The sequence below is a fragment of the Accipiter gentilis genome, chromosome 31, assembly GCF_929443795.1.
Source record: "Accipiter gentilis chromosome 31, bAccGen1.1, whole genome shotgun sequence".
In the NCBI taxonomy this organism is placed as follows: domain Eukaryota; kingdom Metazoa; phylum Chordata; class Aves; order Accipitriformes; family Accipitridae; genus Astur; species Astur gentilis.
The window spans coordinates 2484868-2512773 of NC_064910.1; the positions used below are offsets into that span (position 1 = coordinate 2484868).

Genomic DNA, 27906 nt, shown 5'->3' on the forward strand with positions numbered 1-27906 from the left:
TTGAATGGTGAATAAAAGGGGATTATTTTTTGGTTTTGTTTTTTTAAGAAAAGTGCATGTTTCATTGATTTAAATCAAAAAAGATGTATTTTTGTGTATCATTTTTTACTTATGAGTCATATAACGCCATATAAATGAGATTCTCAATATTGAATTATTATTAAAGGTTTAAAAAAGTGCCGTGTTAATGTAATGCTTACCTTTTGAAAATATGATGTGTTTTGCTGTTCCGGAACACTTTTCTTTCACTGGTTTGTGTACACCTACTGACAGTTTTCCATGATTATGTGCTTCAATTTTCTAACTTCCCTTTTCACTGCAAGTAAGTCTTGAATTCAGTAAAAAATTACTATTTTGATGCGCTTCACTTTGGATCAACTGCAGTAACACAAGGCCTGTCTGGGGCAGGTTTTCCATGATGTAGATAAAATTGAAAGTTCTGTATAGGCATATATATATTGGGAAAGGAAGACACTGCTATCCTCAAGGGATGAGCTGACATTGGTTGCTTACTTTTTTAAAAATAGAGAGGATTATTTTCTAGTTCTCCTCTGCTATCTGAAATCGTCAGCTCTGAGTAAGGTCTCTAACCTTGGGGGGGGCGGGGAAGGCATTGATTAAGGCAAGATGTACTGACCAGCTGACAGCCCTCCTCTTACGCAGTGACTGAGCAATGATGATGTCTCTTTCTATTGTTATTGACGTATACCCCAGGGCTTTTAGTTCATGCCTATCATTAATGAAAATATAATTTTCAATGTGGAGTGTTCTTGCTCTTTCTTTTTTTTTAGATCTGTCTAGAAAGAGTTAAACCATTACAGCTACATCGCAAAATGTTCTCGATAGATTTATATTTCTATAGTACTTATGTAAGTGTTTTTATATTGGTTCAGGGAAATGGTATAAAGAGTTCTTCAGATACAAGCCTAGTTATTCTGTTATGATTCTATCTATGCTATTGTTTTCACTAATATCCTAGGTATGGTAATATGTCATGCGCATTTTGGAAACAATTATAGCAGTTAACATTTGAAATAGAAAATGGTCCTCAATAATGTTTTTCTTCATTGGGAGAACACTTTCGAGACGTTATTTTACACCATAGCATTGTTAGACTTGCAGCAAATGTTAGGCTGAAGCAGATGTCTAACATTTTTTTAATAAACTCTGTAGTTTATATACTAATGGAATTTTAATTTTGCCTTTTTTTTCTTCTTCTTAGATCAATGAATGTATTCCTTATTGTATACCTCTGTATTCTCATCAGTAAAGCACTAATAAATACTGTCCTGAAGTATGTCTGGCAGAGTGAACCATTTCGTGATGAGCCATGGTATAATCAGAAAACAGAGCCAGAAAGGAAAAGAAATCTGGTATGCAAATAAAATAACAAAAAAGTTTCACTAAACCCTTAATTTATAAGAATCCTACTGAAAAGCATATACAGCCTGCTTGCTTTCCAGTCATATGTTGTTGGGTTTTTTTGTTAACAGTGGTGGCAATGTATTTGTAGAAAGCTTGTGTATTAAATTTTTGCACCTAAGTTGTATGTGGGAATGTAACTGAGGAGAAAATGTCTGCTTTGGTATAAAAAGCCTCATGAAAGCGTTTTGGAGTTTCCTGTCATTGATGTGGATTACTAAAGAACTGACCTCTTGCAGAGAAATATAGGACTGAAAAGAGTCTCACAACTATTGGCAATCATATAACAGACATGTTCAAAATAATCTGCTGTCAGAATCTCTAAAAATACCACTCAAAACCTTAGTTTCACATAGCCCTGTAACTCTGTCATGAGCACTAGAGACCAGCAGCAGAGTTGCTGGTGTCCCATATCATTATGGGAGCAAGGACATAGTCCAGAATGGATACCCAGATCATCCAAAGTAATGAACTGAACCCAGCAATACAGAAACCATAATACTATTTCACTAAATCGTTCCAGTCGGACTAGGGGAGAACTTCTGTCTTTATCCTAAATGCACGACAACTACATGCTAGCCAGGCATGTTTACAGGTTTCTCATTACCACCAGTAACACTCTCTCAACCTGCTCAGCAGGTTGACTGTACCTCCAACCAGTCTCCACCAGTCAAAAAATGGAGCCGGGTTATGTACACATTCTGCTTGTATTGAGAGAAGAAAGGGGAACCTTTATTTATTAATTAAATACTGTCTGAAAGTTATGTAATTTGGTAATCCTTGAATGAGTTACTGTAGTTTTATGGTATTCTGGTAATTCATGAATGTACATTTTATGGTATTCTGTGTTCTCATACAGGTGTTTACCATTCATATGGAAGCACTCTCATTAATTGCTCTAGAACTTCACAACAATGATGTGTAACTTTATTCTATACCTGTATGTCTGTAAAGAAAAATACTAAGTTAAAACCAAAAAGCTTTTTTCTTCATGCCAAATTAGTTGTGATGTTATAAATCACGAAGGTATACATCCTATGCTGAACTGTGAGCTGCGAAAGGTGTTGCTTACTGTTTGAAAGTTATTAGAAAAAAAATAACTTGCCAATGTACGTAGTCATCTTTTGGTTTTTGATGGTACGTGAAAAATCAATATTTTTTTCTTGTTTCTTTGGCAGTTTCTTCGAGCTTTTACAGACTTCCTTGCATTCATGGTTCTTTTCAACTACATTATTCCTGTATCCATGTATGTCACTGTGGAAATGCAAAAATTTCTTGGTTCTTATTTCCTTACGTGGGATGAGGAAATGTTTGATGAGGACACGGGTGAAGGACCACTGGTGAATACTTCTGACCTCAATGAAGAGTTGGGACAGGTAAATTTCATGAAATGATACATTTTTCAACTGTTTCTACCGTAATTTTTTATTTTAAAATTGTCACTTGAAATTTTTTGTTTTGCAACTTAGTATGCATTTTCTTTAGTCCTGATTAATTTTAAAAATAAGATTTGAGATCTTCGATTTTCAGAATCAAAAATTCTGATTTCTCAGCCAGTCAGTGGAAATCAATTCATATTACTGTATTAGTAAAGGATAAATGCTTTAAGAAGGTAATGATTTCTCTCCATTGACTATAGAGGGACATTATATAAGCATCTGATTTCCTTAGAGTAAAGTCAGATGGAAAAAAACCCTTTTTTGTCTGGCTAGACTGACACCAAATCTCCAGATACATGTTTCATGCAGTAAAATGATTGACTACCACTCTCATTTTCCAGAAGAAATTCTATCTTTAGTGTTCTGTGTTAAGAAAATTGTCACCTTGACACAGATAAGCATGAATACTTTTGGAGAAAATATTATAATCTCTATGAATTAAAAATGTTTTCATAGGTTTTCAAATAAATAAATAAGATGATGTATTTCCTTGGTTTTGTGCAGCCAAACTAGTAATGAAGCTTTTAGGGGGACATATCTATTTAGATAAAAGGTGGTACCAAATATTTAATTATTATGGGAGACAGTCGGCACTGTCTCCCATGACATCCTCGTAGAGAAACAGATAGATTACGGGCTGGATGAGCAGTGAGGTGGATTGAAAACTGGCTGAACGTCCAGGCTCAGAGGGTGCCGGTCAGCAGCGCGAAGTCTCGTTGGAGGCCAGTAACTAGTGGTGTACACCAGGGGTCGATACTGGGTCCAGTCCTGATCGTTAGTGATCTGGATGACAAGGCACAGTGTACCCTGGGCGCCACCCAACTGGAAAGCGCTTGGCAGAAAAGGACATGGGGGTCCTGCCGAACACCAAGTTGAACACGAGGCACCAACGTGCCCTTAGAGCAAAGGCGGCGAATGGTATGTCTGCACGAGACAGAGTGTTGCCGGCAGGTCAAGGGAGGTGATCCTTCTCTACTCTGCACTGGTGAGGCCCCACCTGGAGTACTGTGTCCAGTTCTGGGCTCCCCAGTGCAAGAGACATGGGCATACTGGAGGGAGTCCAGCAAAGGGCCACAAAGATGGAGAAGGGACTGGAGCATCTCTCATGTGAGGACAGGCTGAAAGAGCTGGGACTGTCTGGCCTGGAGAAGGGCAGGTTCAGGGAGGATCTTATCCATGTATATAACTACCTGAAGGGAGGGTGCAAAGAGCATGGAGCCAGGCTTTTTTGGGGGGTGTCCAGTAGCAGGACCAGAGCCAATGGGCACAGCCTGAAACAGAAGATTCTGTCTGAACATCAGAAAGCACTGTTTTACTGTCATGGTGACTGAGCTGCCCAGGCAGACTGTGGACTCCCTATCCTTAGAGATAACTAAAACCTGTCTGGACGTGGTCCTGGGCAACCAGTTCTTGGTGGCCCTGCTTGAGCAGGGTGGGTGGACCAGGTGACCTCCAGAGGTGCCCTCCAACCTCAACCGTTCTGTGATTCTGCTATGAAAATTAACTTACTGCTACTAAACTTGTGTCATCCCTAGAATGGGACCCTCATCAGTACTTGGCATTATTAGTATCAATCCAATGAACTAAATTTTGCTTCTGCATTTTTTGAAAGATACTATACATTGTATTTCTAATGAAGGCTTTGATTGCAAATCCTGATTTGTGGTTGTAGCAAACACTGTCACACTTTATTCCTTTTTTCATGTAACGTGTATTGATTCCAAAGCAGCACACTGAATGAATAAAAGACCTTTGCTTGATAGTGTTTTGTATCTTGTATAAATGTATTACAAAACTGAATGGAGGACTTGAGATGAAAGAAATCAATATAAATCCTGCCCACTTTGAAAAAAGTTGAATACGGGCATTGTGTCCACAGATAACAAACCACTGGAAAATTCGGAAACTTGCCTTTTCAGATCAATGAATATTAGAAAGGTCAGTCTAGGAGGAAAGTTCACATATTTAATAACTTCTCTTATGACTGAGAGCAAAAATCTGTTTGGTTATTTTTTTTATTTTTTTGATGCACTTGATAAACTTTGAAGTTTGTTAAGCAATCTGACGAATGCTAAATAATTGCCTTACTTCCAGTGCTTAATTCCTAACCTTACATAATGCTCTCAGTTTATCAAATATATACATGCAATCTGTATACAATACCTATATCCAATATTCAAAATTGAGCTTGTGCCCATCTGGCTGTTCTGGTTTATAGTTCAGGTTTTGGTATTGTTTTTGATGTTGTTATCCTTACATGCTGGGGCTCATTGTAGAAGATAAAATTAATGAAAAAGTCAATATTGAGACAAAAGGAATATTGCCAGGGCAATAACAGTGCCCATGTGTATAACTGTATATGACCATTAGTCCAGAATCCTCATTTAAACTAACGTAATTTTAGTGGGGAAATGTGATAATACCCTAAAGACCATTCTGACAGTAACAGATCCAAATCCAAGCATGTACATTAAATAGTGATCCCTGGGAAATGGAATTTGTGTGCATTTTGTTGCCATAAATATCTGTCTTGCAGCAAGAAAGACATTAAAAACCAAAAAGAAGCTTGAGGGAAGAGTGAAAGTAGGTTAAACACATTATTTTTATGTGTTATGAGGCAAAAGACAGCTTTCCTGATACTCTTGTATGATAAAATTTTTCGGGTCCCACCTTAGCGTGAAAGATGACTCCCAAAAGAAATTGTTCTCTTCCTTTTCTGAAAGAGCCTGCATAAGGATCTTTAAAGGAAGGTGTAACCCAGTAATAGTCTCAGTTTTGTTAAGAGACCTTGGAAAATCTTTGTTCATATTCCTGCTGTTCTTAATTTGTGCTCATTTGCAGATTGAGTATGTCTTCACAGATAAAACAGGAACGTTAACTGAGAACAACATGGAATTCGTAGAATGTTGCATTGAAGGGCACGTTTATGTACCACACGTTATCTGCAATGGCCAAATTCTCCACGACTGTACAGGCATTGATATGATTGATTCTTCTCCAGGAGGAAGTGGAAAGGTGTGATGACTCTTTCTAGGTTCTTCTTTTTTTTACAATGAAACATAAAAATTGAACTGTGCTGATGAAGGCAATATTAGAAATATCCTTGAACTTCACTAATCAAAGTAGACAACTGCATGAAATGCATCACAACATAGACATTGTCCTTTCCTAGTTTAGAGTTAGATTTAAGGGCTTAATACAAAGTTTCCCAACCTACTGCAGCTGTAAAACCGAATTAAATGAACTCCCCAAAATACAGAACTTTTTCTGATTAATAGCTGAAGAAATGTAATAGCTGGTTTCCATTTAACATTAGCTACAATAGGGAAGACAAGGCAGGAAACTCCTCAAGGGGGAAAATGAGTGCTCAATGCAAACACTTACTTAGTCATCACTGAGTGAAGATGCGGCTGGAGAATGGTTTATGATCAAATTAAATTACTTTTAAATGTGACTTAATATAGCCACATCTGAAATGTGCTACACATACACAGCATGTATGTGCTGTGGCTTTCTTGCTGCGTGAAGCAAAGTTGAAAGTTAAGGAGACTTCACATGTCAACTGATGAGCAGGGTGTAAATGGGCAGGATAATCATGGCCAAAGGACAATATATTTTGAAGTACATCAATACAATCTCATACTTTGACCATACCCTTCACTATGGCAAAACAAGGCCTCTTAAAATATATTGGTGTAATTCAGCAGCCCTATGGCTCTCGCCCATGGCCCTCAGAATGTGGTCCCAAGGTACACTGTGTTTTTATCTTGGAATTATAATGGCACAGTTTGTATTGAACAGCACAGAAGAATATGATTCAGAAACAAAGATACAGGTAGAACATGGCCAAGTATCCATGAAATAGAAATCTCTTTCTGGTGTCAGAAGCTGTCATTACTAAACCATCTGAAACTTTATAGAAGTTCTTGGCTCCAGCTGCCACAGTGTCCATGCTCCTTTTATTTTACATAGCTCTGAGAGGTGTTCAAGCTGTGTAATTGAAATCTGTAAAGCCTGTTAACACTTGTGCTCCAGGTGCTGTGTCCCTCTTTAGGGACTCAGTACTCCTAAAATTGTACCTCGACTACTATGTAATACAGGCTGTTAAAGTTTAAGCAAAAGTAAAGGAAAAAAAAACCTTCAGCCACATCTAGGCATTCAGAGGAGGCAAAAGATGCACACTTTTTTGGGGCGTCAGCAGCCTGACTTGCATGGCAATGCTAGTAGCACTGGCAGCTGTTGAGCAGTTGTGTGATACCACTTGGAGAGACTGGGCTCCCCCTAAAGGGCAGGTGACCTGTGACACTGCTTTTATCCCATAATAAATGGTAGTAATCGGTGACATGGAAAACTTTTCTTTTGGAAGGTTAGCAAAGAAATATTTAAGTGATCACACATAATGACAACCATTCCTTTTATTTTTTAGGAGAGAGAGGAACTATTTTTCCGAGCTCTTTGTCTTTGCCACACTGTTCAGGTAAAAGATGATGACAGTGTAGATGGATTGAAGAAAAACCAGTTCTCAAGAAGATCTTGTATATATATTTCGTCATCACCTGATGAAGTTGCTTTAGTTGAGGGAATACAGAGGTATGTGTGTAATCAGGTATTACACTTTTTTAGTCTAGAGATCTAATCACTGAAGTTCGAAATTGTTTTCAGCACAAAAATCATAATAAGAAACACTAAATCATCTAGACCTGATGATTTTCTTAACATACAGTCATGATTATTCGTATTTATAAATCAAATAAAAGCCATTTGGGTTTTTTGTTGTTTCTTTTTTTCCAGGAGATAAGCTTAGTCTTAAATCCTTATGACATGCTTAAACTGGATAATTACGTAATTGTGTATTCATTCTCTTGATGTGTGTTTCATTTTACAGACTTGGTTACACCTATCTAAGGCTGAAGGACAATTTTATGGAGATCTTAAATCGGGAAAATAACTTGGAGAAGTGAGTGGTTAAAAATATAACAAAATAGACTGATGAGGAGTTTTTCCTGATGTGTTTAATAAATCATTCTTTATACGTTAATTTTTAATTCAGAAAAGTCAGAAATGGTACATTTTAGTAGAAAAATAATATTTATAAGTTCTATATTTTCACTTAGTCTGTTAGTTTGATAGTATATGCAATATGAAATATTAATATAACAACAAAGGTGTGGTGTGGGGTTCATGACCTAATCTAATAGTTCCTAATCATTTTCGGGACTGTGGGTATTTTTCCTTTGTTATATTGTAAATAATATTTTCTTAACAGAAAATATTCACAAATAATTCACAAATAATTCTTCACAAATAATCCTTATAATTTACCGGAAGGTAATATCTACAGAATAAATTTTTATAGCTGGTTCAAAGAAAATTTAAAACAGGTACTGCTTTTTGTCATTTTCCTTTGACATGTAGAATAAATTTTGTAGACCATAATTTGAGTAAAATTTTCAATAACATTTAAGTAGTACAGCTGTTTAATGGGATCTACATGCTTTTGAAAATGTTGCCTTACACTTCTGTAGCTGTGTGCTGGTTAAGGGTATTGTATATCTGTGTCTTCCTGCATGTGTGCTCTGCTAACTACACAGGGACTCTTGGACACAAATATAGGAACTCTGCTGTTATTTTTCCCCCCTTTTAGGGGAATGTGGAGGATTTTTCCTGAAGGTTACTTCAGACTTTTGTGGCTCAACTCATAAGAACTGGAGTCAATATAATTTGATTTATGAAAACACTATAATTTTTTAGGAATTTTTTCCAAAATGCATCACAGTTCATAGACATAGGCCCGATCCAGCTCCTTGTTAGAATCTGTTGTAAATTTCAATGAAATGAACACTGTGGCTTTGCACAGGCTTGAATCCCAGGCTGTTGTAAGGACTTAGAACTGAATGATCTAATTAAATAAGCAGATCTATTTTACAAAGAAAACATTAAAGAGGTGAACTGAAGAGTTTGGGATTAATAATTGGGATGCTTATATTTGTGCTGGAAAAAGGGGGGCTCTCTTAAATAAAAGGAAATAAGAGAGTAAATGATAAAAGTAGATAAACATGAATTATACAGAAACAGTACAACAGGAGCTTGTGTTCATTTTTCCTCCTAGAAAGGAAAGGAACATGGGATAAAAATCAAATCATAAAATCCATGGTAAATATAAAACCAGTAAAAAGAAATGTTTTTTCACTTGAGTAACTTGTCAGTTCACGCTTGAGCAAGATTCATGAAATTGGGTGGGCACTTTCGGGAGATAAAAATATTCAAAATTAGAAAAATATTAAATAATGACTTCTGTGTAAACACCTATGCATTTGAAGTTCTAAGGCTATGCCTAGGTATTATAGGTAGGAATTTACTTTGGAAGCAGTACAGTGCTCTACTGCAAGGTTTCTAGTCTTAAGTAAGTTACATTTACTATGCATCCAAAGATACTTATGAATATCATGCAGACAAATTCTGTTTCAAGTAATTAGGAGCCGAGGGCCTCCCCTATTTATTATTTTTAACCTGCTGTTTCATTCTGTACTAGTTCCATATTGCATAGTACTCAACATAATTTTCCATGTTAGCAGTCATTTTGTAATTGATAGCCTTGAAGTTGTAATAACCAGTTTGGGGATCTAGAAAAGCAGAGTTGTTGAAAAAATATTCTGTCTCTGTTTCAGGTTTGAATTATTAGAGGTTTTGAGTTTTGATTCTGTGAGACGGCGAATGAGTGTAATTGTTAAATCTTCGACAGGTAGGGCCGTCACATTCTGTTTCTTCTTAGATGTTTAAGCATTAATCGCAGTCTGTGTGCCTTTCTCTATAAAAAAGGAGACCGGGTACCAGCATGAGTGCCAATGTTATTAAAAAGTTGGAAGAAATCTTTCTGAAGACTTAGTAATTTGGATGCTTTTTTAAAGAAATATATATTTGGCCATTTTGAATTCCTTATGCTGTCTCTTTTAGGTGATATATTTCTGTTTTGTAAGGGAGCAGATTCTTCCATATTTCCTAGAGTCAAAGAAGGCAAAATTGACCAAATACGATCCAGAGTTGAACGCAACGCAGTGGTAAGATTCCATTTTATTGATATGTTAGTGTGATATCAGTGTCCAAAAAAAAAAGTGTTCTGACCTCCTGCTTTATCTGGTAACAGATTTGTCTTCCTAGGCACCGAGTTTATCGTGTGCCAAAGTGCACACAGGCTGTGTGGGTGGCAGTCTGTGTTACTCCCCTGTTTGAGCCTGTCCTCCGTCTCATCTTCCAAATGCCAGTTGTGGTGAGATATGGGTGCATGCACGGCTGTATGTTATACCAGAGGTCATCAATTAGCTCTTTAGTATGGCACTGTGGTGGTTTGAATTAACTTTTGAATGAAAGAAGAATGAAAAACTTCACAAAAAATCTCATTCCTGCTTTCAGACCCCAGTCTTAGCAATTGTGATTTGCTGCCTTTGATTGCTTTAAAGCTCTTAAAAGAGAAAAACCATTAGAGCACAGTGTAGCAACAAATGCATTTCTTATGGGGAAACAGTGCAGTGATCATGCTTATATTTTTACTTGCTAAAAATGAGCTATGAACTCCCTGATAACCTTTAAAAGAAATTCAGAACTTGGTTTTACCTAAAAGATAGTATTTGGAGTTGTAAAATACTGAATTTTGCTGCGTCCAAAAATATGCAGAACCCATTGCAATGGAGTATGACTGCTAGTCTTATAAATAGGATAAAATTTGCTGGCATCCAGTGCTCAAACTGAAAACCAAGTATTACAGGTATATGAAAAAATACCTACAGTGTTATCTGCTTTTGTTTTGAAGGGGAACTTCAAAAATCTTTGCCAAAGTGCTTTGCTAAGCTTTACTATGTGAAACAGCTGTCTGATAATTACAACTGAAGGATGCTAATGAAACCAAAACGAGTGTTTACATATCATATCCATCCAATGCCTGTCAAGAGAGAAATCCACACCAACAGCTATTTTTAGATCCTGGACAATTGGAAATAGGGCTGGCTCCTCTATACAGAAGCTTCTGAAAGAAGATACAGGCAGCCACCTGGCACCTACCCTTATCAATAGCAAGAGTCAGGGAGCTTTTAAATAGTTCTCCTTCTTGGGTTGGTAATAAGTAACTATACAAAGACCCACTGGGTTAAAGTTTATGAAGATTAAGTGCCAATTAAATGTATTTGTGAGAGGCAGTATATATGAGGTGGCAAAACTTCCCTTCTGTGTTATAACAGCTTTGTCCTGCCTTACACAGTCTACGTACCCGTTTCTTACTCATCACACAGTCCAAAAGTCTGATCCTGTCAGAAACACCCACAGCTAAATTCTAGTTTTCACTTGACTGAAATGGCACAGTTTCAATTTCAACGCTCTGTGATATTTTGTCCCTGTCTCTGCTGCAACACAGCATCAAAATCAGACTCTGCAGAGCTACTATTTATATTATTGTTATTTGTTCTGACTCATCCTGCCTCATTATACACATGGCGAAGGAAACCTTTACCTTGACTCTCCTTTCCTTGGTAATCTTATACATCCAGTTGGGGCACTGACCTGTTTCTCGTCTGGAGGATTGAGGTTTGTCCCTCAGGTTGTAGCTGCTTCCAGGGCAGCACGGAATCAAGCTGACCCACATTCTAGTCTATGCTGTACTTTGCTAGTCTATACTATACTCACTTCACTATAGAAGTGGGTAGTGTGACTCTTCACGTTAATAGTAAGATCGTTCCAATTTTTCAAATGTTCCAGCGTAAACACCAGTAAGAAGTCTAAGAAGAGTTTTCCAAGAGAAATTTTGTTTCTTCTGATTGCATTCTTTAGGAGGGACTGCGAACGTTGTGTGTTGCATATAAAAAGCTCACAGCAGAAGAATATAGTAATGCGCAGAAGCTGCTTCAGAACGCAAAGTTGGCCCTCCAGGACCGGGAAAAGAAACTGGCAGAAGTGTATGAGAAGATAGAAAGAGATTTTATTTTACTTGGTGCTACAGCTGTTGAAGATCGGTTAGTACGTTTCTTATGTTTAGCGATGTTACCAAAGTAGTTGGAGACTCTCTTGTATCTTTTATTCTGGATTAGAGATTTATTTGACAAAACCTGTATTTGAATCAATTCCATACCCTTAGCTTACTGAAGTTACACATGATAACTTTATAATTTAGTAAGCTAGTAACAATAAGTGTGCAAAAATCAGTATATTCAAGCCATTTACATGCAGTTTATGTAATATCTTATGGAACAAATTGTAGGGAAAAGTTTTGGAGGAAAGAACTACAAAAAGGGTATTGAGTAAATGAAGGAAGAATCTTTAGGTCTTAAATTCAAAAACTGTCTGTTAAAACTGGAAGGTAACTTTAATAACTCAGCAGTACTTCACTGTTTGATGTCATTAGCTGAAAGCACTGAGAATGTTTTAACTGAAGTACTTGTCTGGGGAATGAAGCATCTTGTCTTTTAGGCTATATAAATGGAAGGTGAGCCTTTGAGCACTTTGAAAGTGTCAAAACTAATTATTTATAATGTACTACTCCCATAAACATTTTTAGATTCACACCTTGAGGAAAATTCTTAGATCTGATAACTTTTATTGAAATTTTTTATCTGGTTATGGAAACCTTTCAGTAAGGACCTCTCAAGCAATCTGTCAATGTATGTTGTCAATTGACTTCCACAGACTACAAGAAAAGGCTGCTGACACTATTGAAGCACTCCAGAAAGCTGGAATTAAAGTTTGGGTTCTGACGGGAGACAAAATGGAGACTGCTGCAGCTACTTGCTATGCTTGCAAACTCTTCCGGAGAAATACACAAATACTTGAGCTAACCACAAAGAAAATTGAGGAACAGAGTTTACACGATGTGCTTTTTGACTTAAGCAAAACTGTCCTAAGACACAATGGCAGCTTAACCAGGGATACTTTCTCAGGGTAAGGAAAAGTTGAATTTTCAAGCCAGGAATGGTTTTCTCTGCATTTCATAAACAATTAAATGATTGATTGATTACCTTAAGAGCAGCAACATACTATGTTTCAATTTCTGTTGTTCAAGTGTGAATTACTGTAAGGCAATTAAGTATGTTTGTTCTACGTAAGTTTAAATTTTCACAGTCATGGTTCTTTATCTCATTTCTGGTACTGCTTTAACTGCTAAAAGAAAAAAACACAGCTGACATTGTAATTCTATATTTTTCCACTGCAAAAATATTTATTCTTGGAAAAATGATTGTCAAGCAAAATACTGTTTTGAACTTTCAAAAAGAAAACAGATATGATGTATTCCTGTAATCAGAGTTAGTACGTCATGTGACTTTCTTGATAAGACTAGGGCCACAGAAAGCAACCATATATGGCCCTTCTTCTAGGGAAGATTGTGCTACATTTACAGACAGGTGACAGGCAACTGTACCACCAAATCTTCTGGTGTGTGTAAAAATACTTAAAGTACCCTAAATTATGAAGAAATCATTGACTTCTGTGTATCTGCAATATGCATAGAAGGATAGGTATCACGTGTACAGAAGTGAAACATAATGTGGAATAAGATAGAAAATGGCATTAAAAAGCAAAAATCCGGTAAAATGTATATTATGCTTCATATGGGTAGTAAATTAGGCTACTTATTTGAAGCTTCATAGCTGGTACACATTACTTGCTCTTTTTTCAACTGTAAAAACCTAATTGGATTCTAAATATCTTTATCATCTTAAGATGTTAAAGAAGTTACTAGTCTTCTGGACATAATGGTGCATATTTATTTTGTTTTTCTTTTTAATATGGAACCAGCTAGCAAGTACATTTTATATGCTTCTGTAATAAGTTTGCAGTACAGGAACAACAAGCTAACAAGCATTTGTCATACTATTTTAGCAGAGAGTTTCTATAATTTTTAGCCTTACAGCTTGAAACTCTGGGCCAGAGCATTTTTCTTAGCTCTTCTTACACTTTAAGCCCCATTGGTCTAATCAAGAACACTTGTATATTCAGTTAAATAAATCATATTTCTCTGTCATCTGTACCACATTTCGTTTAAGTCCCACAGGTCTTACAAGGTATGTTTAAACATGTTTGTTTAACTTTTTGTTCAATGCCAATTTTCTCGACGTTGAGACTTATCAGAATTTTTTGTCTTTGGCTCCAGAGTTGGAGAATGTGCTAAGATAGTAATAGCAGGATTCTGCCTGGATGTTCAAATTCAGGCTGAAAATCTTTCACTATAATACGTCAAACATGCAGTACATTGCCTGAACGTTGTACATTTTTGGTTGATATCATTGTATACCAATGGTGTTGCCCTGTTTGTGCCAATGGTAACAAAGTGCTGAAAATATCTGTGAACTAAATACTAAATACAGTTTACTGTATTTGTCAAAAATAGCTTGTGTTCTAGTAGTGAAGATGGAGGGAAATGCTTAAAATACATTAATATTAATAAATACCATGTTTTCCTCACAACCATGGGTCCTGGTGAAACCATGTTTGTTGAAAACCCATGCCCAGTAGTATAACCTTGAAGCACTGAAAGTAGAGCACAAATAAACCGCAACGTATGTTTAACTAACACTCACTGCTGAGCTGGAGCCTGAGGCTGCTGTGTAATGCAGGCAAATGCAAGGGTGCTCTGAAATAACTAGTTTGGATGCCGCAGCAAACCACTATTGCAGCACGGACCATCTTCCCCCGTGGCTCACCATGTGTTACTCTGGTAAAGTGTGCTTCACGCGACCATGGTTACACTTCTAGCAATACCCATCATAGATTAATATATAAAATAATATATTGTAATATTGTAGATAACACATATAATTATTATATTTTAATATTATAATTACAAGTATGCCTGTATCAGACTTAGCCGCCACGCTAAATGCGAAGTATACATACTGTAAATGTAGACAGTAGCCTTATGTCTCTGGGCCAACAAGTCTCTTTTAGGCATTTCCTTCAAAGCATGATTTACTTACATGTAGACCCTTGGGAAAAAAAAAGATTATTTTCCTCATCGAAGTACATTTCAGAGTACCAAAGGCTTTTCCCTGTAACTTTTTTCCTCTATATTATGGGATGTGCCACAAAATTAACTTTATTCCTGCAACACAGTTTACCTCACTGCAGTTCTTGGAGCCCTTTCAAACCAAACTGAAAGGTCATTAATTATACACTCATACTCACTGGTGAAGTCATTGAGGTATCAGATTTCTGTCTTAGAAATGGTGAAGCACTGAATATTTTTAACATAATCTAAAATTTCAAAATGTCAGAAATAGCAGTCCTATACAAGGAATTTCCTTTAGAAGTATATTAATTTTGCAGCATTCCATACTCATAAGTTTTTCATTAATTAATTCTCACAAAAGAACTATTGCCAGATTTAAAGTATGTCTGAGAATTTTACAGTGACTCTTAGTTTATATTTTATCCCTGAACAGACTTTCAACTGATATGCAAGATTATGGTTTAATTATTGATGGAGCAGCATTATCATTAATAATGAAACCAAGACAAGATGGGAGCTCTGCTAACTACAGAGAGCTCTTTCTTGAAATTTGCAGGAACTGCAGTGCAGTGTTATGCTGTCGAATGGCACCTCTGCAAAAAGCACAGGTTTGTATTTCATTTCATAATTGCTTGTTAGCTGTGCACATATGTAAATATTGAAAGTTAATAGTCTGTATAACTATCATAACTTAAATGTTACCATTCACTTTTATATCTTTGTATCCACTAAAATGTAAAAAGGAAAAAAAAAAGGGAGAGGGGAGAATTTCTACTGGCAAGCAATTTAGATAATGGTATGCTAAAATGGCACCCAGCTGTGCACCTGAATTTGATTTATGTATATATTGTGCAAATTTTATGGTTGGTACATACTGATAAATGAATATATTTAATGAACTGAACTAATTGCTTCCTTTTTAACCTAACAAGCTTTGAATAGTCTACTATCTGTTGATCCTACAAGAACCTGCATTATTTATTAATGTAGAGTGATATTTCTTCTCTATTTTTAACATAAGTGGGAAGCCAAGAAAGAAGAATCCAGACAGAAAAATGTGTGCATTATCATGTTTAAGTATTTCTTGACTGTTTTATACTGGTTTGTATCAAGTAAAAACATATCCTTCCATTACTGAAACATCTCAATATAGCTGAGGAACTTTTCAAGGAAACAAACATTGGAACATACACTTCTTTTTTCCTTTCAAACTGTCATGTCTTTTCCTCAGTGCTCAGGTACAGCATATGTAGCCCTTATTAATTTTAACAAATGTATTTAGCCAGGGGTTTTAACTGTCTGGAAGTTTTTAGTTACAGCTGACTTGGTACCAAATTTACAGAGGTGTTCATTTATAATGGACAGATTTGAAGTCAAGTTTTTTTGACAGTTTCTATGGCACTAGTGTTTAAACCTATACAGAGTCCTATTACCTTTAGTATGAAAAAAATTCAGCACAGTTAAGAAAGCAGAATCTTTCAGTCTTTAGTTTCAGGATTTCTTTGAAATTGTACTCTTTTTCTCTGGAACCCTTTTAATTTATTAATGCACTTACACAACATTAAGCAATCTCAACATCATTCTTTCTTCTGCTTTTCCTTCCTTCTGTCCATCTCAAAATAGTTTGGAAAAGTGTTATTTTATATTTGGAACAAATACTTTTAGTATGAAGAAACTGCTGTGATCTTTATGTATCATAGTTGCATTGGGTAATACTGTTTTTGTGTCCCTTCACAGAATTTCTTATATAACTGTGTTAGTCATTTTTAATTAATCGTACACTCATGCAAAATAAGCAAACCATTACAGAGAAGAGGTTTTTTTAACACTATTTTTTTCCAGATTGTAAAATTGATTAAGTTATCAAAGGAGCATCCTATCACATTAGCAATTGGTGATGGAGCAAATGATGTCAGTATGATTCTAGAAGCACATGTTGGTATAGGTAAGTCTGCTTTTTAGAATATTAATTCAAGTGAAACAACAAAAAACATTTACTTCTTAAAAACAGGCAGTCTCAAAGAGTCAGGTTATATGTTTTATAGACAACTTCTAGTGAATTTACCCCGGAAATTTTGAGATACAGTGGTGATCTCTTATTAGATCAATGTCATAGCATTATTATATATTTTTTCAAATAATTGTATCTTTGAAATAGTTCTTCAGTTATTAAACAGCTTCATCACTTTTTTTTAAAGGAATCATTGGCAAAGAAGGTCGTCAAGCAGCAAGAAACAGTGACTATGCAATACCTAAATTTAAACATTTGAAAAAAATGTTGCTTGTTCATGGGCATTTTTATTATGTTAGGATATCTGAACTTGTGCAATACTTCTTTTATAAGGTAGGAGAATGCTTATTCTAATTACGTAAATCTCAAAAACTTAACATGGTAATATCTAACTTTAGTTAGCGTAGTCAATGGTGTAAAAAAGCAATAATTCCATGAAGAGATTTTGTTGAGTGCCAGATGCAAAGCTGAAATGGGATTATTGTTTTTATCCAGGCCATGAAGTGAAATAGCTTTTATATAGATATGTTCTGTAATCTATGGTATGTTTAAAAGCAAAATTTGCCTTGTCTTCATTTTTTTTCTTTTCTCTTATATGTCATCACAGACCATTCTACTTATTTTCAGTACCTTCTGGGTTCCCTCTACAGTGGCCTGTTACATCAAGTTGGAAATAGTATTTGAGAAGTTAGCATAACTTAATTCACATTAGTTTCTCAATTCATTAGGATAGTGTAGATGGAGAAAGTTTATAATGTGCATTCCCCTGTTTAGATGATTTTGTTATGTCTAAATGTTGGGATCCAATCAAAGTTCTTTCAGTAAGCAAGGGAAGATTATAGAAAGGGCCTTCAGAAGATAATTCAAGTCTTAGTGGTTGACTATATGCATAATTAGAAGAGGATGTGGGGTCACAGCTAAAAACATCTTGAAGTTACTTTGCTGGGAACCATGCTAACCAAAGTATCCATGCTTGCTTATCGCAGTTCGTGTCCTGTTGTGGATTGTACCTAATTTGCCTTGCCTTAACTGATCTGTGCTCCTGGATCGCAAAATTCATTGCCGTTGAATTTTGCAACTATAGCCTTATAAGTTTGCTTTCAGAATATTTTCAGTATTTTTCTTAATAGTGCTACTGTAAGATGAGAATGTTGATGTTTAATGTATGCAGCTCTTTCTCCTGTTCCTGCAATGTTTACTATGACTAGTGTAAAACTGATATACGTAGCTTTAGTGTTGTACAGCATATGAATTAGTGCTTGTATTTCACTTGACGACTGTGTCACTTTGTCTTTCAGAATGTCTGCTTCATTTTTCCTCAGTTTTTATATCAGTTCTTCTGTGGGTTTTCACAACAGGTTAGTTGTTCTTTTTCCCTCACTGCAACGTTTTCTCTTTGGCATTGTTGTGGTTTAATCCCAGCCGGCAGCTACACACCACGCAGCTGCTCGCTCACTCCTCCCCACCCGGAGGGATGGGGGAGAGAGTTGGGAAAAAAACCCCAACTCGTGGGTTGAGATAAAGCCAGTTTAATAGGACAGTAAGGAAGAAAACAATGGTGATGATCATGATAATATTAATAATAATATGACAATGATAATAAAAGGATTAGAATATACAAAATGAGTGATGCACAATGCAGTTGCTCATCACTCGCTGACTGATGCCCAGTTAGTTCCCAAGCAACGATCCCTCCTGGCCAACTCCCCCCAGTTTATGTACTGGGCATGACGTCACACGGTATGGAATACCCCTTTGGCCAGTTTGGGTCGGCTGTCCTGGCTGTGTCCCCTCCCAACTCCTTGTGCCCCTCCAGCCTTCTCGCTGGCTGGGCAGGAGAAGCTGAAAAACCCGTGACTTGGTCTAAACATTACTGAGCAACAACTGAAAACATCCGTGTGTTATCAACATCATTCTCTTACTAAATCTGAAACATAACACTATATCAGCTACTAGAAAGAAAATTAATTCTATCCCAGCCAAAATCAGCACAGGCATTTTTTGTAAAAAATGGATCCTTTAACACTGTGCCTGTTCAGCTGAGAAAATTTCTAGTTTAGTTTACACATTGTAAAAAGAGCATCACTTTTGGTTCATATGGTTTTCAGTGGCAACTGCAGTTAAGTTACAGAAAGCAATTTTATGAATTATCATAAAAGCAGTGTTATTTCAAAATCAAAGAATACAGGGAACCAAAATTTGGAAATGGCAATGCAAAGTGAAATGTCTGTGGGAAATGTGGAGTCTGCTAGGTTTAAGCTTATTGAATGTGGACAGACACAATCTTGAAAGATAAATAATTGAACTAGTTATTAATTTTTAGAATTCAGAATGAAAATGGAAGAATAAACTAGTTTTCTCCAGCATGTACAGTATGAATTGCAAACTTCAGACAAATAGTGACATTCAGTTAGTTGAAAAGAAAAAATAAACACAGAAAGATAGCGGAAAAGTGAGCTGCTGCTTGCCAGAAAAGTGCCATCACTCAGGAGATGATCCAGTATTCTCCTTTCTAAAGTTTTGTTTATTTACTTTTTTCCCTTGCTGTCATCTAATTTGTGCAGAAAAAATCTGCCTCTTCTTTCTTCTGAATGAGGGAGCAAAAACCAAAGGAATGTTTTCAGGATTAAATTGGACAAGAAGAGGATTTAATTGGGAGAAAATAGTACTGTTGCTTTGAATTTGTGAAATGTCTCAAAAGAAAGCTCCAGGAGGAATAAAAATGACAGAACTATTTTTTTTATCTGTTCTGCTTTTAATTTCAAATGATCACTGAAAACTTTGTAGGTTTTTGTCAAGCATTATTAGGATTTAGATATGAAAGCATGTGTTGATGAAAATTTAGTTTAATTTCCTGTTCTTTTAAGTGCTAAATGTAGCTCTGAATCAGAAAGAGGGGTTTGCCAGCAATTTTTATGGCATAAATGATCACCAAATAGGTTTTGGGAAATAACTCTTTATGGGGCGGTGTGGTAAGTTTGAGGGCTAGTTACAGTGATGATACATACATGGAAAAGTAGTCCAGTGGGAAGAAGAAATCAAAGACATGTAGGGGTGTTTCTTTGTACAGCTCGTTGCAGTCACCTACGGCTGAAGAACCTCTGGAGCACTCGCCCTTCCTCCCTGCATGTCTCCATGTTATGTAGACGTGGAGGAGATAAAAGGGGGGTGGATGTGCCAGCGAGGAATTTCTGCCTCTGCAGGAATCTGCTGTTGTTCAGTTTGGGTAGTTTGGAGTTGGTCTTATAGTTGAAACAATAGGAGGGGCCGGTATGTGGACCAGACTATTAAATCAATATTTTAGTTGATCTTTTGTCCTCCAGATGAATGGGGTACAAGTGCAGAGTTGTGTCTTATATCAGTTAGCAGCTGTTCAAGGATATTTGCCTCCATTGTGAAGGGATATAGTTTTGTTTTTTTCTGAAGAAGTTGACTCATTCGTTGTAAATCAAGTGTCATGCAGTGGATCATGTTTCAAAATTAAAACTAGCTGATTTAATTCTTTTCCATCTACAGACTTTATACGATACTGCGTATCTAACACTGTACAATATCAGCTTCACTTCCCTTCCTATCCTCTTGTACGGTCTAATGGAACAACATGTCAGTGCAGACACACTCAAGAGAGAGCCTTCCCTATACAGGTAAAATTAATACATTATGCCCCGAAGTTCAGTTGTGGGATCTATCTCTGTTATAACCAAAATCCTCAGGATTTCTGTACAAGGTTGCAGTAGAACATCACATACACTGCAACAGAAGGGTCGAAGACCACACGCACAGTCTATAAACTACAATAGATACATGTGTATTTTTGCATGTATGTTTACATATTGCAGTCCACACCATTCACTTGCTACATTAGTGAGCGAGAGCAAAATAGCAGTTACTGTTCTACAAATCTAAATATGATTTATTTTAGTACTCTGTTTTCTCCAGCTGTGGGGAAGAGAAGTATTTTAAAAAGAGAAAACATACTGATTCTTCTATATACACATTTCATTCTGAAAGAAAAGAGGACTAAGTGGTAGAGCGTTGTATCATAGGATGTATTCTGTGTGGTATCCAACATTGTCCTCTGCATATTGTTGACTCACTTCTGTGCATTTAAATTGTGACTGGTTTAGATTCTTAGCCACTTGAAATGCAGTTCTTGCCAATTAACTGCATGTGGCCATCTAAATTAGGAACAGTGCCCAGTTTTGATTCTTGTAGCTGCAAAACTAGTACATTTTAGAGAGTGGTAGCAGTAGATAATCCAAGGGAAAACATTTTTCTGAGAGTAATATTAGAAACCCAAAGGTTAATCAATGCAATGATATGTTTTTACCTCTGAAATTTAAAAGGAATACAAGATATTACTGGTGAAACCTGGCCTCCACAGCCCCCATTTTTTTTTTTTCTCTTATATATTATAAATGGTTTTGGTTTAGAAATGGTCATTCAAAAGATCTTTTTGGTTTTTGAAAGATAACAGAGGCTATTTGGCCGAAAATATTTGGGTTTTGATATGTAACAGAGGCTATTTGGCCAAAAATATTTGGGTTTTGATATGTAACAGAGTCTATCGCTAAGCTGCTCTGGGCAAGAGTGCAGTTATTCTGGGCCAAATGAGGCTATTGTTAGCCACATATGGTTTTGCACTGTATATTGGTAATCTGCGGGGAGAAATGACTTCATATGGTCATCAGACAGTCTTAAAGTGCATATGGTAAAAGTATTCTTGGTAGTAAATGTTTCTGTAGTTCAGGGTTTTCATTTAACTGTGTTCTGATTTACTCTGATGTGGCTTATGCTATATGCCAAGTTGATATATACTCTTTCTGTGGGCAAGAAGTAAAGTTGTAATATTTAAATTTTTCTGTAATAAGAAAATGCATGCTAGTGAACAGTTCTATTGTTGACCAATCCCTGTATTTTTTGTGGGAAAGCATTCAAGAAATCCAATTTGACCTGAAGCATCAACTCAACTGCAAAATCCTTGTTTTGCATGTTCCACATAAAAATAATATTTTGCTTTGTTACAATATTCTGTATGAAAGTGCCCCATGGGAAATAAAGTAAAGTCTCCAGAGACCTCTAGTGTTTCCATTTAAAATCTACAGTGGATCATCATGCGCAGCAAATACTGGAAAACAGATACCTTCTATAAAAAGATTGAAAAGTAAATGGGTGCAGCACAGGGGAATTTACCATACAGTTGAAATAAGCAGAATTACAGGCAACAGTTAAAAGGATTTAGTAAAAATTAAATAAAAAAAGAAAGAAAGAGGAGACGTTCAGGAAGGATTTGGATGTGAAATGGTAGACAGTTGTCTTGTGGAAATGTTGTGGTTATACATGTAATCTCTTAATTGTTTTTCCTTCAAAAAAACCAATATGAGTGACATCATTTTTCTAGGATTTTTGAACATGCAGATAATGAATGTGTGTATCTTATTTTACACAGAGATGTTGCCAAGAATGCTTTGCTGCGCTGGCGTGCATTTATTTATTGGACATTCCTAGGAGTGTTTGATGCTGTGGTATTTTTCTTTGGTGCCTATTTCTTGTTTGACAACACAGTTGTGACCAGCAATGGACAGGTTAGTGTTGGATTTGATCAGTCAATCAGAAGTAATTTTTTTAATGTCGATTGTGCTATGAACATAGTTTTAATTGTTTTCTTCAAGATTTCCAGCACAGCTGATAACTGTTTTGTGAGTTATGGTGAGATAGATGGGTTATCTGTTTAGCAAAGTCCAAACTATGCAACAGGAATTCTGTGTACCTGTAGAGGCACAAGGCTAGATACAACTTAGGAGAAATATACATAGTAAATTCCGAGTATTCCTTCAGAATTTACATAGTAACTTTTCTGTTTTGTGCTTAACATGCATCTGATGAATATCTGATTAACATATCAAAAGACTTTTGGTAGAGTAGTTATGAATGATGATAAAAGAGATTAAATATAACAAGCTTTTTAATATTTTAATTATTTTTGACATATGGCAGCTTAAAATAATCTATCTCTACTTGCTTTGCAGTCACATGAATGCAAATTCTAAGACTTTTGCATTTTATTTATTTTACCCATTGATATTTTGGTCTATTTTATTTGTGTGCTTTTTTTCTTTTTGCTACTTGCTTCTCTTCCTATCCTCAGCTAATGACAACCAGCACTCACATGGTAAGACTATTGTGGATTTGTCGTGATATCCATTTCATCTTTCACTGTTCTTTAATTAAACTGTTAAAGAGCAGTTAAATATTTCCTGTAATTATTTCAAAATATCACTTAAACCTATAGATAGAAATGTTCTTTATTGCTACTTTATAAGTACTTAAAATATAAAGAACTTATATAGACTATAAGGTATGTGAGGTATGGTAAAGAGCCATGAACTTTAAAAACTAAGTAGGCTTTTTGCTTCCTTGCATTTTGTTATTTTGTTCTATGCTTTTTTGTAACCTACGTTTTGTTGCTGAGACTCTCTCTGCTACAGAAAATTTATTACAGTTTATGCTATAAAGTGCTTGAATGGCTTTAGAAGAGACCCTCAAAATGAGAGAGAAAATAAACTGCGCAACTTTGTTGCCTATATGTAACGTACATGTTTGCTAGGAATGCAATATTCAAATATCATTAAATACCATCTTTGTGACATTTATCAGGGAAATGAACTTCTAGTGTGTGAGGGAACACTTTGTTAGAAAGAGCTTTTCTAAGGACAGAATGAATTTCCATTAGACGTAACTGCACACTGCAGCACTTCTTCTCCTGGCACCATTATGCTCTGTTAGATGTTCAAAATTCTGCATCAGCTTATATTTATAGTCCTGAAAATTAGACTTCTCATACCTGTACGCATTTTATAAATGGTTGGTATTGCAGATATTCTGAGTGGGTTCCTTTTTGAAATTTTAGTCTACTGCTGTTGCACACATTCAATCAAATTCTTCTTGATAAAGCTCTAAAGCCAGACTAGTGCCTGATCTCCAAATTTTGAATGTTTATATCTATCTACAACTACATACCCATGTTAATGTTTGAGGATAAAATGTGTTGTTTGATGAGACATTCTGACTCCTGAGTGTCAGAGTGGGTTAGAAAATTCATTGTTATCCAGCATGCATGCTTGTGTGTATGTATAAAACTTACAGGTACTGAGTTGCAGTTTTAGATTTAAAGGCTTGAAGATGTTAGTGTTGAGGAATACATGTGTGAGTTCCATACATACATGAATGCTAGTTGGTGTTGATGGTTGTTTCCAAGTATTTAAATTATGCTCACATCTGGAAAAACTCAGTGGAAGATTTGATGATTTGAAAGGTTTACTGCAACAGTATGTTATTATGGAACAAGGAGAAGGTAGAAAGCAGGAAAGGGGATAAAAGGGCTGAAGGTAATACTAATACCATAAATGATATAAGATGATTCAAATTAGGTTCTGAATTGTTAAAATGGGTGTTGAAGCAAAAATTTTGAATTCTTCTTTCCTTCCAGAAATGAACAAATCACCATTGTTGCAAAACTGGTAAAAAGTGAAGAAAGTCAGTGTCTTTCACTTAGATTGACGTCTGTGTCAGACTAAAATTTACATACCATTAAGCTTGCTTCCAAACGTAATCTCTCCCCCCCCGCCCCCGATGTTTCTTAGTATTTAGAAATTTGTTCAAAACTGTTTGCATGCTGTAAAGTGATATTACTAGAATAATAGAAGAGTGTTCTTTTAACACTGAGATTTACTTCATAGGTGCCTGCCTCAGTCATTTCCTGGTAAATAAAACTAAGATGCCAAAGATTTATCTCTTATTAATTGTTATTAATTTGTGATATTGCTTTGTGTATGGTGTTCCACTTTGGATATGACATCATGGTTGGTGTTGTAAAAACATACAGTTAGAGACCAACTACATAAGGAGGTTAAGAAGAAAAGAAGGCACCATAGATGTAACTGCAGATTGTAAATGTTGTCTTAGTTTACCCATATAATAAAATGTATTTCCTGTGTTTTGTTTTTTTTTTATTTAACATTTGCTGTGGAGTGGATTAAATATAGTTGTTAAGCTGGGTTCGGAGGTAGGAAAACTTAAGTTAAAAGGAATAACAGAAAAGGAAATACAAAACAGCAGGAAGGAAGAGAGTTGAGTAGAATGATGAATTGGAACGTGGAAGATCAACAAATATGGTCACAAAAGGAGGAAGGGAAGTCTTGGATAGGCTGGGAGCAGAGCATAGAAAAATATTTGTTAATAAACTAGATGTTAGCACACAGACTTCCAAAAGAATGATTCACAGCCTGAAGACATGAGTATGAGTGGTATCTTGAGATACTCAATGCTGAAAATACATTGTGAGTTTTTGTAACTCACACCATCCCATATTGCTCTGCTTACCTTTCTCTGTGCCAAATTAGCAGTCTTGGGGAGTCTGGTGTCCCTGTGGTATGACCTTTTTCTGAGCCAAAGAGATAGGGAGGTGAAGGGTTTGGTTGCAGCATCATGCTTTCTATCTAGCCTTTTTTGTGTCTAGAGACAGGGGAAAGTTGTCTCAATTTTTTTTGTTTAATCTAGCAGCTTTCATTGGAAATACAGACACATCTGTTCAGCATGCAGAAACTTAGATTGACACTAGGCTTTCTGGGAGATGCTAGATACAACATGCGAGTATTGTAAAATTTAACTGCAAGAAGCAAGTAGGTAAATGGCATAATTTGAAATTCCTGAACAAGATTCCTTTCCAGTTTTAACTGCACTGATTTTTCTTAGGGCACACAAAATGTTGTAGCGATGGTGTGACCTTATAAAATTATATTACATATCAAAGTAAAAGGTCAAAATGCTGAAGATTTTCTGCACTTCATCTTGTGTTCTGTACACTTGGTCACCCATTGAGTAATTTTAAAATAATGAAACAGTTACTTAGAATAATGAATCTTTCAGCCAGTCTTTTGTTTATTTTTAAATTATTTTCCATTCTCAGTTGATCAGATTATCTCAGCCTAGCTTCCTACAGATTTCTGTCTTGTGGCTGGCTGCGGTCTCCATTCAGAGTTTTTCCCACGGCAGCACGTTTGTGCGATCACTTGCCCACATGGATCCCCGTCATCTAATACTGGGCGAGCTCATATAGAATAATGTAGATAGGGAGCGACCCTGGAGGTGATCCAGTTCAATTCCCTGCTTTGTGCGCAGCTAATTAAAGTCAAGTTGCTCAAGGCTTTGTCTAGCCTTTTTCAGGTTTTGCGTATCCCTGAGGATGGAGATTCCTGGGCAACCTGTTTCAATGTTTTTCTGCCTTTGCAGTGAAAAAATTTCTCCTAATACTTAAGCAGAATTTTTCTTGTTGCTGAAGAGAGGTCTATTCCATGTCTTCATCTTTGTAGTTGTTTTCCAGATCTTTGTGGGCAGCTACGAGGTTGTTCCTTAACCTCCCCTTCACCAGACTAATTAAGTCCGTTAACCTCTTTTCACAGGAGAGCTACAGACTGCTAACCACCTTGGTTGCCTGCCACTTGATCCTTTCCAATTTTTTTCACGTCCGTCCTGAACTGAGGGGCCCAAAACTGGGCACAGTGTTCCAGGTTCAAGCTTGCTATAGCCGAGTAGATGGGATTAATAACCTTTCTTCAGTGGCCATGTTCTCCCAATACAGCTCAGTTTGCCGTTTCCCTGATGTATAGAGAGAGCACTGTATAGGCCGGTATTCAACCCGGAGTCCACTGTAACCCCACTGCAACTTCCTTTCCAGCAGGGGCTTTGCTCAGCCAGTCAGTTCCAATATATGGTGTTAGTCCTTCATAGGTGGAAAACTTTGCACTTTTCCTTATTTAATTTCATGAGATATCTGTTAGCCCACTTCGCAAATCAGCGGAGGTCCCTCTCATTGAAACACTGCCATTCATTATGTCAGCTATTCTCTATTTTTGTATCACTTGGCAATTTGCTCATGATGCTCCCTGTCACCATCCAGGCCACTGACAGAGATACTCAACAGTATCAGCCCCAGTATCTGTCCCTGTTGTGGTTCACTGGTTACCAGCAGCCAACCAAACATCAAGGACATTGATCACCAAACTGCCGAGTCCAGTGGTTCAGCCAGTTTTCAACTCGAGTAGTAGTCCATTTACCCTGCCCCTGCTTCCTTGCCTTCCAAATGAGAATGCTGTCTGAGACAAGTGTCAAATGCCTTGCTAAATTCAAAATAGATTGCATCCATGGCTCTCCCTTCTTCACCTGCTGCTCCCACTCTGTTGGCTGCTCCTTTTGTTCCCGAGCTTTGCTGTTAAATGCAAGGAGCAGGTTTTGCTCGTGAAGACTAATTTCCATTTTCTTTAACACCTTCCACTAGTTTGTCTTGTCTTACCACTCCATCAGTGGACTTACATTTTCCCTTTGAAACAAGGATACCTGTAAACATCCTTCTTGTCACCCTCAACACCTCTCACTAATCTTACTTTGAGCCAGGCTTCATCTGTGGTTTTGTTCCTCTGTACCCAAGTAATGCTTTTATGCTACCTGTTTGCTGCCTGCCCATATCGTCATCTCTTGTAAGCTCCCATTTTGCCTTTTTGTTCATTGAGAAACGTCCCGCTTGGCCAACGGGGTCTTCTGCTGAAATTCCATCTCCTCCCGCAGGAGAGTTTGAGATCTCGGCAGCTGTCTCTTTCAAAATCATTCCGCTCTCTTGGGCACCCTTCTCTTTCATGGGTGCAATATCCTGAGTCAACCAAAGTCTCTTCTCCTAAAATAGTGTCCTAACTGTTGTTTACTCTGCCAACATTTCTCTGGATCCTGAACTTGGTCATCTCATAGCTGCTGCAGTCCAGGCAATCCTCGTGACCATATTCACCACCAGTTCTTCCCTTCATCAGCATTAATGATTGTTTCTGCCCACTTGAAAAGCTGAAGTGTTTTTGTTTCATTACACAGGTGGGGAGAAAATCAACAATTCAAAAGTGTGTTATCTTAAAATGTGTGTTGAACATTTATGTACTTAATGGCTTTTATGGTTACCACATACTTTCTTACACTGTTACTCATCTGTATAACGTGCTGTTGAA

The 27906-nt window shown here is 36.6% G+C and overlaps 1 protein-coding gene across 5 annotated transcripts in view; it reads left to right on the top strand.

The window, feature by feature from the left end:
• The window catches only part of ATP11A (ATPase phospholipid transporting 11A), a 131700-nt gene that overhangs the window by 88734 nt on the left and 15060 nt on the right, over positions 1–27906 (top strand). For 3 of the 5 annotated variants that reach the window (XM_049834298.1, XM_049834301.1, XM_049834300.1), the window contains exons 11-26: positions 1223–1373; positions 2601–2798; positions 5703–5876; positions 7288–7451; positions 7747–7818; positions 9530–9603; positions 9816–9919; positions 11679–11860; positions 12531–12782; positions 15281–15455; positions 16690–16792; positions 17046–17191; positions 18157–18216; positions 20375–20502; positions 22308–22443; positions 23007–23030. In XM_049834298.1, the coding sequence (XP_049690255.1) occupies positions 1223–1373; positions 2601–2798; positions 5703–5876; positions 7288–7451; positions 7747–7818; positions 9530–9603; positions 9816–9919; positions 11679–11860; positions 12531–12782; positions 15281–15455; positions 16690–16792; positions 17046–17191; positions 18157–18216; positions 20375–20502; positions 22308–22443; positions 23007–23030 (2143 nt within the window). The remainder of the gene's footprint in view (positions 1–1222; positions 1374–2600; positions 2799–5702; positions 5877–7287; positions 7452–7746; positions 7819–9529; positions 9604–9815; positions 9920–11678; positions 11861–12530; positions 12783–15280; positions 15456–16689; positions 16793–17045; positions 17192–18156; positions 18217–20374; positions 20503–22307; positions 22444–23006; positions 23031–27906) is intronic. The other 2 variants (XM_049834299.1, XM_049834302.1) reach the window with 1 other exon arrangement.